Genomic DNA, 13,133 nt, shown 5'->3' on the forward strand with positions numbered 1-13,133 from the left:
GAATATACAACAACATGATTAAGAGCACATTGGTATACGGATCCGAAACATGGAGAATAAAGGAACACCAAAAAAGAAAAATAGAAGCTACTGAGATTGACGCCCTAAGAACCGCAAGCAGGACATCGAGATTGGTCCGAGTTAGCAATGAGGAAGTAAAGCGAAGAATGAATTTATAGGAAACGGTTGTAGAATGCATTGAGAAGAAACAATTAACGTGGTACGGACATGTTCAGAGAATGGGGAAGGAAAGACTGCCAAAAAAATTATGAAATGGATACCTACAGAAAACAGGAAAAGAGGAAGGCCAAGAACGATATGGATACAAGGAGTAAGAAGATCAATAAGTGTACGAGGATTAGAAGATGAAAACTGCAATGATAAAAGATATTGGCAAAAAGGCATCGCCATCAAAACAGCGGGCTAGTGCAGTAGCTCTTAATATCTTCATTATTTGTTATATTGTGAAATATAGATTTGTTTTTTATTCGTGTGTTCTCAGATGATGTTTGTTTTTTACAGTTAACAGTTGTTTTTTGTCCTGTTTTTTTACAGTTGTTTTTATTTTTAATGTTTATAATAGTGTAAAAAAACATTTAAAAATGGGACATCACTCACAAAATTCACGTGCACAAATTTTAAAAAAGGGTTTTAGGTTGCCAGAAAGACCTTATATTTTTTATGTCATATTTGAGATTGTACTGTCAGATTTCCCACTACTTTTTTTTGCAAAAGTTGCAGACTAGTCTGCACTAGTCCGCTGTTTTGATGGAGCTGGTGACTTTCATGAATATCTTTAGCTGTAGAACAGTTTCCGTCACTGATATCTTGTAGTTTGTAATTGTGAAGACTTTATGTACTGGGTCTGAAGATGAGGCAGAAATTGTAAGCCTCGAAACGGGTTGCCCCATAATTGTGTAACAACTAAAATTCAAAATTTAAGATTGCGAGTATTGACTGAATTTCTATATCCAGTAGTATTGCTTTTCTCTTGATTTCAGTGTTCAAGCTGCCACCTATCTGTCTTTTGGTAGGTTGAATATTGAATTTAAGCAACAAACAATAGAATGTATTTTGAGTGAAATAAATTACATACATTGTTCTTTTTGTGTCAATTAATTTAATTCAAGGTAATTTTTCTTGGAGACCCTGTATAAATAATTATATCAATGTTAATATTACTGCATAGAGAGTTGAATAGCCTTTCAATTGAGCTAACACCCTATTCCCTATTTAAAAATAAGGAGTGGAGGAAATAAAAAGGAGAGGGTTGACAAATGACAGATGTATTTACCGTAAAAATGTGTCCCCGTTAGATCAAAAATCGACCTGTTTCGGCATTTCCTTAAAATCTAATAAATACTGCCAAATGTCGAGATGGACTGTTTTCTTTGGCCCACACTAATATCGTTGGTGGTATTCCAAGGTACTTTGACATTTTTTTATGTATTTAACGGATCAAAAGTCTTCTTCTTTTGGGGTCTATTCGTTTCAAATATTGGCGATCATTCTGGCTATAATTATTTTATTAACTGATGCTTTAAATAAATTAGTTGTTGTTGTGGAGAACCATTTCCTCAGGTTCTTTAACCATGATATTCTTCTTCTTCCTATACCTCGCTTTCCGAATACTTTGCCTTGAAGGATTATTCCGAGAGGTGTCCGAGATATTCTTTTTGACTTTTTAATTGTAAACATCACTTCTCTTTCTTTCCCCATTATTCGTAGTACGGTCTCGTTGGTTATCTTGTCCGTCCGTGACATCTTTAGAATTCGACTGTATATCCACATCTCGAAGGCTTTTAGTTTTTCTCCATCGCTTCAGTGAGTGTCCAGGATTGAACTCCGTAGTACAATATTGAGAAGATATAACATCGCAGGAGCTTTACTTTTATCTCCAGATTAAGGTTGTTGCTTTTAAAGAGTTTGGCCATGTTGTTGAGTGCACTCCTAGCCTTCTCTAATCTACTATTGTCCCAAGATAGGTATACTGTTTTACTCGGTCCACTGCTTACCACCCAATCAAAAATAAAACTAGCAATTTTTAAATTTATTTTATTAATAAACTAATTCTAATGCACTAACTTTTTCTATGTTTTAAATTCACCCAAATGCCACCACTCGCCCTTATAGTCGCCCTGTAGGACAGACTGAGCTCTTCCTTGCCCTTAGCTGGTGATAATTGGAATTTTTTTAATACGTAAAATAGTACAGTCTTGACCTCTATCATTGCAAATTTGTATCCTGAAAAGAAAAATGCAGCATTAGTGTTCGATGTCAAAAAGTAAAGATAAATATAAAGTAAAGATAAATACAATATTGCAAGTTTGCTTACGCAATTTTTTGTTCTTAAATATTTGCCTTGTACAATTTGCCGAAAAAGACGATTCTGAGAAAAGTTATGTCAATATTGTCAAAATGATTGTATATTACCTAGGACAACATCATCATTTTAATCAATAGTATTACAGCTCATTATGAGCCAAAATCTTCTCTCCGTATTTGGTAGTAATAGTGACACCACATTTTTATTTTTCTTTTGGCGTTCTTTCTTGTGTACAAAAACTACATTCATCTAGTTTTTCAACTACATGTGTTTTCAACATGTGTTTTCAACATGTGTTTTCAACATGTGTTTTCAACTACATTTGTTATTTTATATATACAGGGTGTCCAGAAACTATACCGACAAACGAAGACAGGAGATTCCTCGGATAATTTTAAGACAATTTAACCCAATTCATCTAGGAGCTAGAGGTATTTGAAGATGGCGTCTGGTAATTAGCTTTTCTTAAATATCTCCAGAACGCTTCTATTTAGAAAAACGAAAATTGATGCACATATTTATCTTCCAGAGATAAATTAATTCCATACATTGCAAATTTCTAGTACCGGTCATAGGCGTCCGTTTTGGGTAGGGAAACAATTATATTATCGCATAACTTTTTTGTTTTTAATTTTTAAACATTTTTTAGTCTGGATTTTTAAAATGTAAGGTATTATAGTACTAAAAGGGACTTTTACTTTAAGTCGATAGGATACACCTTTTTCTAGAAAAATCGATTTGAAAATTTTTCGTTTTTTAAATATCAAAAAGAATTTCAAAAAAAAACTATTTAGAAAAACGAAAACTGGTACGTTTATTTATATTCCAGAGATGAATCGACTTCATTAATTGCGAATTTCTACTACCGGTCATATGCGTCCGTTTTGGGTAGGTCAACGGTTATTTTATCACATAACTTTTTTGTTACAACGACAGTTGTTGAACAACTCAAAGAGCTTTTGAAAGACTTATAAAGCAGGTTTAATAAGAAGATCAAAACGGCAAACAGATGTATGTTCTCAAAAAATTTTTGGTAGTGTGTAAAAAATGTTTTATTATCAGCTAAGTACTTTCAACACATAACGTGTCATCATCAGAGCTTCCTAAAAGGACATTTAAGATAAGATTTTTTATAAAATGAGTGAAAAACTTACGTCCTCATATAAAATCTTCAAAGAAGAGCAATTGCTAAACGACACAATAAAATACATGGATACTGGGCAAAAGCCACATATATCGGGTATAACAACCCCTTAAAATGAATAAAATCACATCTAAATTCTTTTATATATTAAAAAGACAACATGGCTGAGTCAAACCTTTTTGAGCCCACGTGAACAGCTGAGGAAGACTGTCATTTATTAAAATGATAAAGAAGGAACCACAATCTTATGTGACCTCTATATTCGTAAATAATAATTAAAATTAATTAAATTAATTAAATTAATTTAATTTAATTAATCAAAATAGTTTGACTCAACCATGTTGTCTTTTTAATATATAAAAGAATTTACATGTGATTTTAATCATTTTAAGTGGTTGTTATACCCGATATCTGTGGTTTTTACCCAGTATCCATGTATTTTATTATGTCGTTTAGCAATTGCTCTTCTATGCATGTTTTATAAGAGGACGTAAGTTTTTCACTCATTTTTTATAAAAAAATCTTATCTTAAATGTCCTTTTAGGAAGCTCTGATGATGGCACGTTATGTGTTGAAAGTACTTAGCTGATAATAAAACATTTTTAAACACTATCAAAAATTTTTTGAGAACATACACCTGCTTGCCGTTTTGACCTACTTAGAAGTGTGTACAAGTCTTACAGTCTTTTCCATAATAAGAAGAACCAAAGTAAAAGATGTTATCGAAGCTATCGCAAAATCTACATTGAAATGGGCAGGATATGTGGCAAGAGAAAGCGAAGAGAAGTGAGCGAAAAGAATAATAAAATGGCGACCAATAGAACATAAACGAAGCGTAGGAAGACCGACAAAAAAATGGATCGATGACATCAAGAAACTGGCACCGGCAAAATAGATCAAGACAGGATTATGCTTCTTCGAAAATATACATATTATATAATATACATATTATATAATAAAAAAATACTTAATTTAAAAATAGATCTAATACTTACCTATGCAGTTTCTTGGTCCAAGACTAAAAGGTAAAAACGCGTATGGGTGTATATTTTCCAGATTTGATTCTTCAAACCGATCTGGATTAAATGTGTTTGGATCTGGAAACACGTGAGGCAGCCTCTGCGTCATAAACGGTGAAATAAAAATAATTGTACCATTTGGGAATACTGTTTCATCTGAAAATAAATGTATCTTATATAATGGTTATTTTGTAGAAGACGACGAGTCAAATCATACTAAGAGTGTTGTTTTTATATTTTTAACTATTGTGTATAAGTTATCGGACAATAAGAAATTAAAATTAGTTGAGTCACGATGTAAGTAGTATCAAAAATATTAAATACAAGATTTATAATATGTCTTGAATTTTCTATCACAATATATAGTCCGTTCTATAACGATAAAATATTGCAAAACCTCTAAATTTTAAAGAACCGCTTGGATTGACATGAAATTTGGCATACACATAGATAACAAGTCAAAGAAAAAAAGTGATATTGTGCCGATATGTGCTTTTGCCCTGGGGGTGGTTTTCACCTCTTCTTGGGGGTGAAAAAATATTCGTCCAAAAAAAGTCAGGAAATGGATAAACTGGCTAATTTTAAGTAACTTTTGCTCTACAGAGTTTTTCACTAAGTCGATACTTTTCGAGTTATTTGGCAGTGAATATGTTCATTTTTTCAACAAAATAATCACGCTTTTAGACGGGTTTTCCCAAATAACTCAAATAGTAAGTATTTTGTCGAAAAAACATTCTTAGCAAAAATACAGCCTGTAAAAAATTTAAAAAAATGTTGTATATATCACGTCTCTACACCTAGTAGAAGCAGAGTTATAGCTAATGAAAAATAGGTTCATATTCGTCAAATTCCAAATGGAATATTTTAACGTGAAATAACCAAAATGAAGCACATTTCGGGGAAAACTTATTTAAAGTGATTAAAAAAATCTTCATTTTTGTTTTATATAAAAAAATTCTAGCATCAAAATTAAACAAGTTCCGCTTAAAATAAAGTTAGTTCCTTTTGGTTTTGGTAAAAAATCGAGAAAATCACCCCCTAATTAGTATCTTAAATGAACTTAATCGTTACGACTTCACAAGTTTCTTGTCTCGTGTATATATTGTTTATATGATCTGTAAGTTTCATCGGTTCAAAGTCCTTATTATTGAAAGGGCTGTAGTTAAAAGGGGTTGAACGAGTCACTGATCACGAATGTATGCAAATTTAGAAACACCAAATCTTAATAAATTTTTGCCTAACAGAAAAACAAAAAAATACATGATATTCAGAAAAGCAAATCTGACTATTTTTGTTTTTCGAGATTTTTGGTATCTCTAATAATTTTTAAGTTATTTTGAAAAAAAACATATTTTTCAAAATTTAAATATTTAAAAACTTTACTTTGAAACCATTTTTTTTTTAAATAAGCACTTGAAATCGATGAAACTTACAGATCATATAAACACAACATAAGTAAAATAATTTGTGGAGCGGTAACGATTAATTTCATTTAAGTTGCTAATTAGGGGGTGGTCTTCCCGATTTTTTTTTTGCAAAAACAAAAGGGACCAAATTTATTTTGAGCGTAACTTACTTAAATTTAATGTTAGAAACTTTTTGTAAAAACATAAATAAAGCTTTTTTTAAACACTTTAAAAAGGTTTTCCCCAAAAAGTGCTTAATTTTTTGGATATTTCTCGTAGAAATATTCTATTTGAAATTTGGTGAATATGAATCTATTTTTCATTGGCTATAACTCTGGTTCTACGAGATCCAGAGACCTAGCGCGTACACCATTTTTTTAAATTTTTTATAGGCTATATTTTTGATAAGAACGTATTTTTCGACAAAATATTTACTTTTTAAGTTATTTGCGAAAAACCGTCTAAAAATGTGGGTATTTTGTTGGAAAATGAACATATTCACTCGCAAATAACTCGAAAAGTGTTAACTTGGCGAAAAAGCTCTATAGAACAAAAGTTACTTAAAATTAGTCAGTTTACCCATTTCCGGACTTATTTTGGACATATATTTTTTCACCCCAAAGACGGGGTGAAAGTCACCCCCAGGGCAAAAGCACACATCGGCACAATATCACTTTTTTTCTTTGACATGTAAGCTATACGTATGCCAAATTTCATGTCAATCCAAGTGGTTCTTTAAAATTTAGAGCAAAAACCGTGAAAGAATGGACTAATATTCACATGATGAAAACGAAAGACTACCCAAAAATATTCAATTAGAGTCCAAAAAGATGGTAATTATACCCTTGTAATACCCTTTAACCAATTTTTGACAGAAAAAATTTTTTTTTGTTTGTGAAAGATATAGCTGCAAAACAAATTCATGGACTATAACTAAACTAAAAATAAATAAGGACTCCTGGTTACTAATTTAAACAATACAAAGATTGAAGGCTAATTTAAAAATTGTCATACAATTATCAGCATCTCTTCATCGACAACAACAACATCAATAACAGTCTGTTGTAGCCTATTTTCAGGATTAAAAGATGAATGCTTCTCTGTCTCCAGTGGTGTTCGGTGGACCGAGTTACTTAACAGCGCTCTTACCGGTCCTAATCCCGAATAAAGAAGAACGGAGTCTTCAACAAGGTTAGCGCACTGGTGATGGCCTATAAATATTTTTCTCATAGAGACAGAGTTGTGCCTCGGAACATCTATCTATATAGCATAGAGTGTCTCCCTAGTGCAGCTCGTTATTTTTTTTTTAAGGATCAGCTAGTTCTACTAGATTTGTACTCTACATTCAACTTTTTTAAAGGTTAGATTTGTGAAATTTATCAAATAATTGGGTAGTTCTAGCTCCATAAGTATTCTAAAAATTTCTCTTCTATATAAAGAGTCATATAGTCCAGGCCGCATCTGTTTTGAGATGGATGTTGAGAGGTGACTCAAATTTTTTTGCAGAAATTACTTGAAAATAACTCAAATAATAATATTTGAGTTATCCTCCTACTCAAAATGGTCCGGAACATTGTTTAAGTAATCAAAATGTCAAAATATGAAGGAAAAATTCGATTTTTTTATTGGTTTCTTGATTATAACTTTAAAACTATTCACTTTTGAGAAAAGTTGTACTAACATAAAAGTTGCGTAATTAAATTTCCTACAATATAGAATTGGTTAAAAATTTAAAAAATAGTCAACCTTGTTGCAAAATAGCAATAATTGCGAAAAAAAACATACAAAAACAAGTATTCGCATTTTACGTTTTTCAACCATTTATGCTACATTTAGGACCTTCATATTTTACCCAGTAAAACTTTATGATATATTAAAATAACACTGTAAATTTCATTAGGATCGGTTTAACAGATTTTGCAAAATAAATTTTGCAATCTAGCTTTCGCACAAAAAATTCATTTATTTTTATTGTTGCAGGACTTAAAATAAAGCAGATAGCAAGTTGATTTTTTTTTGCTTATAGAAGTGTACTGTACCTTTCATCTGCAGTTTGCAAAATTAAAATCGATTATTTACTACTGCGTCAGGAAATTTTTTAAATAAACATTAATTTTTGGTGCTAGGCGCAGGACAGCGGTGTTCGATTCACACAACTTTATTTCCACCAAAATTGCTTCCAATCTTTATCTAATATATTATTTTCTTACTCTATATTTTCTTGTTTTTTAATATTTTAATTCCACAAAAATCAAACTAATTTTATTATTGTTTGTGAAATATTGTTTAAACAATTGCATATGTTTAAAAATAATAAACTTTTATTCTCTAAGTGACAATATATGAACAAAGAAAGTTTTTGCTAAAAAAGTGTTATTTCAAAGGATAGAGTATGTGTTTTTATTTTGCAATAAACAAATTTATTTATTTAATCTGAATTTAATAAAATTTAAAATGTATCAATCATTATCAAAGGTCATTGGAATGCCCAATCAGAGCAAACTATCCGCTATCCTGCGCGTAGCACCAAAAATTAATGTTTATTTAAAAAATTACTGACGCCGTGGTTGTTAATCGATTTTAATTTTGTAAATTGCTAATGAAGGGTACAGTATACTTCTATACGCAAAAAAAATTCAACTTGCTCTCTGCTTTATTTTCGGTCCTGTAAAATTTTGAAAAAATGAATTTTTTTTGCGAAAGCTGGATTGCAAAATTCATTTTGCAAAATCTGTTGAACCGATCCTAATAAAATTTACAGTATTGTTTTACTGTATCATAAAGTTTTTCTGGGTGAAATATAAAAGTCCTAAGTGAAGCATAAATGGTTGAAAAACGTAAAATGCGAATACTTGTTTTTGTATGGCTTTCGCAATTATTGCTATTTTGCAACAAGGGTGAATATTTTTTAAATTTTTAACCAATTCTACAGAGTGTAACAAAAATACAGGTCATAAATTTAATCACATATTCTGGGACCAAAAATAATTCGATTGAACTTAACTTACCTTAGTACAAATATGCACATAAAAAAAGTTACAGCCCTTTTAAGTTACAAAATGAAAATCGATTTTTTCGAATGTATCGAAAACTATTGGAGATTTTTTATTAAAAATGGACATGTGGCATTCTTATGGCAGTAGCATCTTAAGAAAATATTATAGTGAAATTTGGACACCCCATAAAAATTTTATGGGGGTTTTGTTCCTTTAAACCCACCCAAACTTTTGTGTAAGTTCCAATTAAATTATTATTGTAGTACCATTAGTTAAAAACAATCTTTTTAAAACTTTTTTGCATCTTAGTACTTTTTCGAAAAATCAGTTTTTATCGAGATATTTCGAATATTTGTCAAATCCACCACATATTTGTATATGGTTAAGTAATATTATGGAGACTTGGTAATAATATGAACATTTATTGATGATTTACATTTTTAGGGCTATTTTGAACCATATTAAAAACGAAGTCACATTTCGATAAAAGGTGCCTTTTCGAAAAAATACAAAGAGGCAAAAAAGTTTTAAAAACACTGTGTTTAACTAATGGTACCGCAGTAGTATTTTAATTGGAATGTACACAAACATTTGGGGGGTTTAAAAGAACAAAACCCGCATAAAATTTGTATGTAAACATATTGAAAAATAAGCCTCAACTCGATAAAAACTGCCTTATCGAAAAAATACTAAGAGGCAAAAAAGTTTTAGTAATATTGAATTTAACTAACGGTACCACAATAATAATTTAATTGAGACGTACACAAAAGTTTGGGGGGGTTTAATGGAACAAAATCCCCATAAAATTTTTATGGAGTGCACAAATTTCACTATAATTTTTCTTTAACTTGATCCTGCCATAATATTACTACATGTCCATTTTCAATAAAAAATCTCCAATAGTTTTCGATATATTCGAAAAAATCGATTTTCATTTTGTAACTTCAAAGGGCTGTAACTTTTTTTATGTGCATATTTGTACTAAGGTAAGTTAGGTTCATTCGAACTATTTTTGGGCCCAAAATATGTGATTTCATTTATGACCTGTATTTTTGTTACACCCTGTATATTGTAGGAAATTTAATTGTGCAACTTTTATGTCTGTACAACTTTTCCCTGGTCTAATAGGCTACTATGTAGTCTATAGATGTGTGGTGAGCATATTCTAAAATTTGTCTCAGGGTTGCAAACTGATGAATTGTAGATGTACTACCTCTGAAACCAGCCTGGTATTTTCTTAGTATACGATATACATAGTGCCATACGGAGGCATAGTATAGTGGAGAATATTTTATACGCTGCATTTAGAAGCGTAATTCCTCTATGCATCTATAAGCGTCTGTTAGAACATTTAAAGAAATCTCATTTTTTGTGTTTGGTGCAAAGTATTTCAATATGCCAATCACCGTGGGGGGATTTCTTTGTTCATATTTCTTTAATGAACTGCTGTGTAGTATCTATCTGAAATTGACCTTCAAGAACCATTGGCATTTCCTCTTCCCTCTCGTCTGTTCCGCTTACCTAATGCCTTTCATCTTGCAGATTTTCTTCTTCCTCTTCTATATTAGGTACCAGGTTACAGTATTCCACCCATCCATGCAATACATCTTTCCTTGTTGTTAATAGGTCATCATTCACACTTGATTTGTAGCTGCTTTGAATTATTTTCTCTTAATATTAACTTCATTATAAAACGATCTGAATTATTTCTCTCTATTAAGGTTTGCTGCATATTTAAGTTCATAAGTGGTTTCTTTCGTTTGTACATCATCTATTCTTTTCTTGTCTTCGTCTGGCAATTTTCTACAGTTGTTCTAGTTCGTTGGCTAAGCATTTTTCTATAAGCTTCATTTTATTATCTTGCCACATGTTTGCATGTATCGTCAAAGCTATCATATTTCTTTTATGAACTGCTGTGTAGTATCTATCTGAAATTTAACTTCAAGAACCATTGGTAATTCCTCTTCCCTCTCGTCTCTTCCGCTTACCTAATGCCTTTCATCTTCCAGATTTTCTTCTTCCTCTTCTATATTAGGTACCAGGTTACAGTATTCCACCCATCCATGCAATACATCTTTCCTTGTTGTTAATAGGTCATCATTCACACGTGATTTGTAGCTGCTTTGAATTATTTTCTCTTAATATTAACTTCATTATAAAATGATCTGAATTATTTCTCTCTATTAAGGTTTGCTGCATATTTAAGTTCATAAGTGGTTTCTTTCGTTTGTACATCATCTATTCTTTTCTTGTCTTCGTCTGGCAATTTTCTACAGTTGTTCTAGTTCGTTGGCTAAGCATTTTTCTATAAGCTTCATTTTATTATCTTGCCACATGTTTGCATGTATCGTCAAAGCTATCATTTTTACGGGAAATAGTTTCTGTTCCCCCTTCATATTTTTCTACTGCTTAAATATCCTCCTTTATTCGGGTCCAGTAGGAGTCTATACCTTTTTGGCCGTCTCCATTTACATTTTTATTTCTTAGCCTATTTTCCTTAGCTTAGTTACGGAGATGTTTTCCAAGCACTGTTCTACAACTGTTGCATATTTCAGCTTTTCCGTTTCTGTCCAGCCATTTTATTTTCTTTGATTACATTTAACATTCTAACCCTCAATGTTAAGATCACTTGGCAATGATCTTAGTCTAAGTTTGCTCCTCTATAACTTCTGCAGATCATTAAGTCTGTTCCATGTATTGAATCTGTTAAGATGAGATTTAACTGACTCATGGTTGTTCCATCAGGGGAGGTCCAGGTTACCTTTTGTATAAGCTTGTGTTTAAAATAGATGCTAGCGACTGCCATGCGTATTGTTGCTATTAAGTTTATCAAAAGGAAGATCTTAAGAAACGTGTAAGTGGAAGGAACTGTTCTTCTATACTCTATAGGCTAAAAAGTGTCAATGAGATAAACAATTTTATAACATTTAAAAAAATCTAAAATCAAATACATAAGTAAGGTTAGCAGAGGTAAGCTAAAATAGGATGCTTATATACAATAAAAATATTAGCAAATCTTAATACCTACCTAACGTTACATCTTCTGTTAGCACCCTTGTGATGATGGGGACAGCTGGAGTCAGTCTTAACGTCTCTTTGACGACTTGCTCTAGATATTTCATTTCGTTAAGTTCTTTGATTGATATTTTCTGAGTAGCATCTATCCCTGAGATTTCCTTTAACACTTTGTCTTGAATTTCTGGATATTTAGCCAAATAATACATAGAGAAAGCTATCGTTGCTCCCACTGAATCTTGTCCCTACAAAAAAATAAATATCGATAATTTATGAACGACAATAAAAATATTTAGATATAAAGATCTAATGGTTAACGAGCATGAAACAATCAAGAACTGTGAGGAATATAATATATTTGGGAACAATAGCAATCAGCAACAGTGGGCGCATCGAAAAAGAGATGGAGCAAAGGATCGTGAAAGGAAAGAGGGTGATTGGATATCTAAATCCCATGCTATGATCAAAAGAACTATCTAATCAAAGAAAACATCTCATCTTTAACACCATCTTTAAAAGAATAGTGCTCTATGGATACGAAACATGGCAAATTACTAAATTCCTGGAACTACGCCTGCTTGTATTGGAAATGGACTTCTGGAGAAGATCGGTTAAAAAATCAAGGCTTGAAAGGATATAAAATGGCCAAATCAGAAATATAATGGGAGTCAAGTCAACCATCATAGACGAAATTCATAGGAGACAACTGATCTGGTATGGTCATGTAGAAAGAATGGAGGACGATAGGCTCCAAAATAAATTTTAAAATGGATGCCAAGGGAAAGAAGGAAGAGAGGAAGGCCGAAACAATCCTGGCTAGGTGGCATTCAGAAGGCACTGTCGGAAAGGAATCTTCACCCTGGCGAATGAAACAACCGACGAAGCTGGAAACTGGGAACCGGAAGGCGAAGAACGCTATAAATAACCGAGTTAATAAAAAATTGATATAAAGATGAGAACATCAAAATAAAATAAAAAGTTATATAAACGTATAGAAACAACATTATGGATAGCTATGATCCCAAGTATCCTGGGCTGCAACATTAAGGATACTTGGGATCATAGCTACGAAATAAAAACTCTTATTGAAAAATCCAGAAGCTCTTTTAACAGTTTTAGGAAGATTCTGTGCAACTTGTCTTTAAGTATCAATATACGCATAAGAATTCTTAGATGTTACGTCTTTAGTGTCCTCCTATATGGATTTGAAAGCTGGAGCCTGACAGA

At 31.7% G+C, this 13,133-nt stretch overlaps 1 protein-coding gene across 3 annotated transcripts in view; it reads right to left on the reverse strand.

Moving 5' to 3' along the window:
• Positions 1–2,041: 2,041 nt before the first annotated feature.
• The window catches only part of LOC114328994 (probable cytochrome P450 4aa1), a 150,435-nt gene continuing 139,343 nt past the window's right edge, over positions 2,042–13,133 (reverse strand). For all 3 annotated transcript variants that reach the window (XM_028278000.2, XM_028277998.2, XM_028277999.2), the window contains exons 8-10: positions 11,920–12,151; positions 4,466–4,645; positions 2,042–2,244 (exon numbers count right to left, since the gene is read on the reverse strand). In XM_028278000.2, the coding sequence (XP_028133801.1) occupies positions 2,081–2,244; positions 4,466–4,645; positions 11,920–12,151 (576 nt within the window). In that variant the 3' untranslated portion in view covers positions 2,042–2,080. The remainder of the gene's footprint in view (positions 2,245–4,465; positions 4,646–11,919; positions 12,152–13,133) is intronic.

The sequence above is a fragment of the Diabrotica virgifera genome, chromosome 8 (genome assembly GCF_917563875.1).
Source record: "Diabrotica virgifera virgifera chromosome 8, PGI_DIABVI_V3a".
Classification (NCBI taxonomy): domain Eukaryota; kingdom Metazoa; phylum Arthropoda; class Insecta; order Coleoptera; family Chrysomelidae; genus Diabrotica; species Diabrotica virgifera.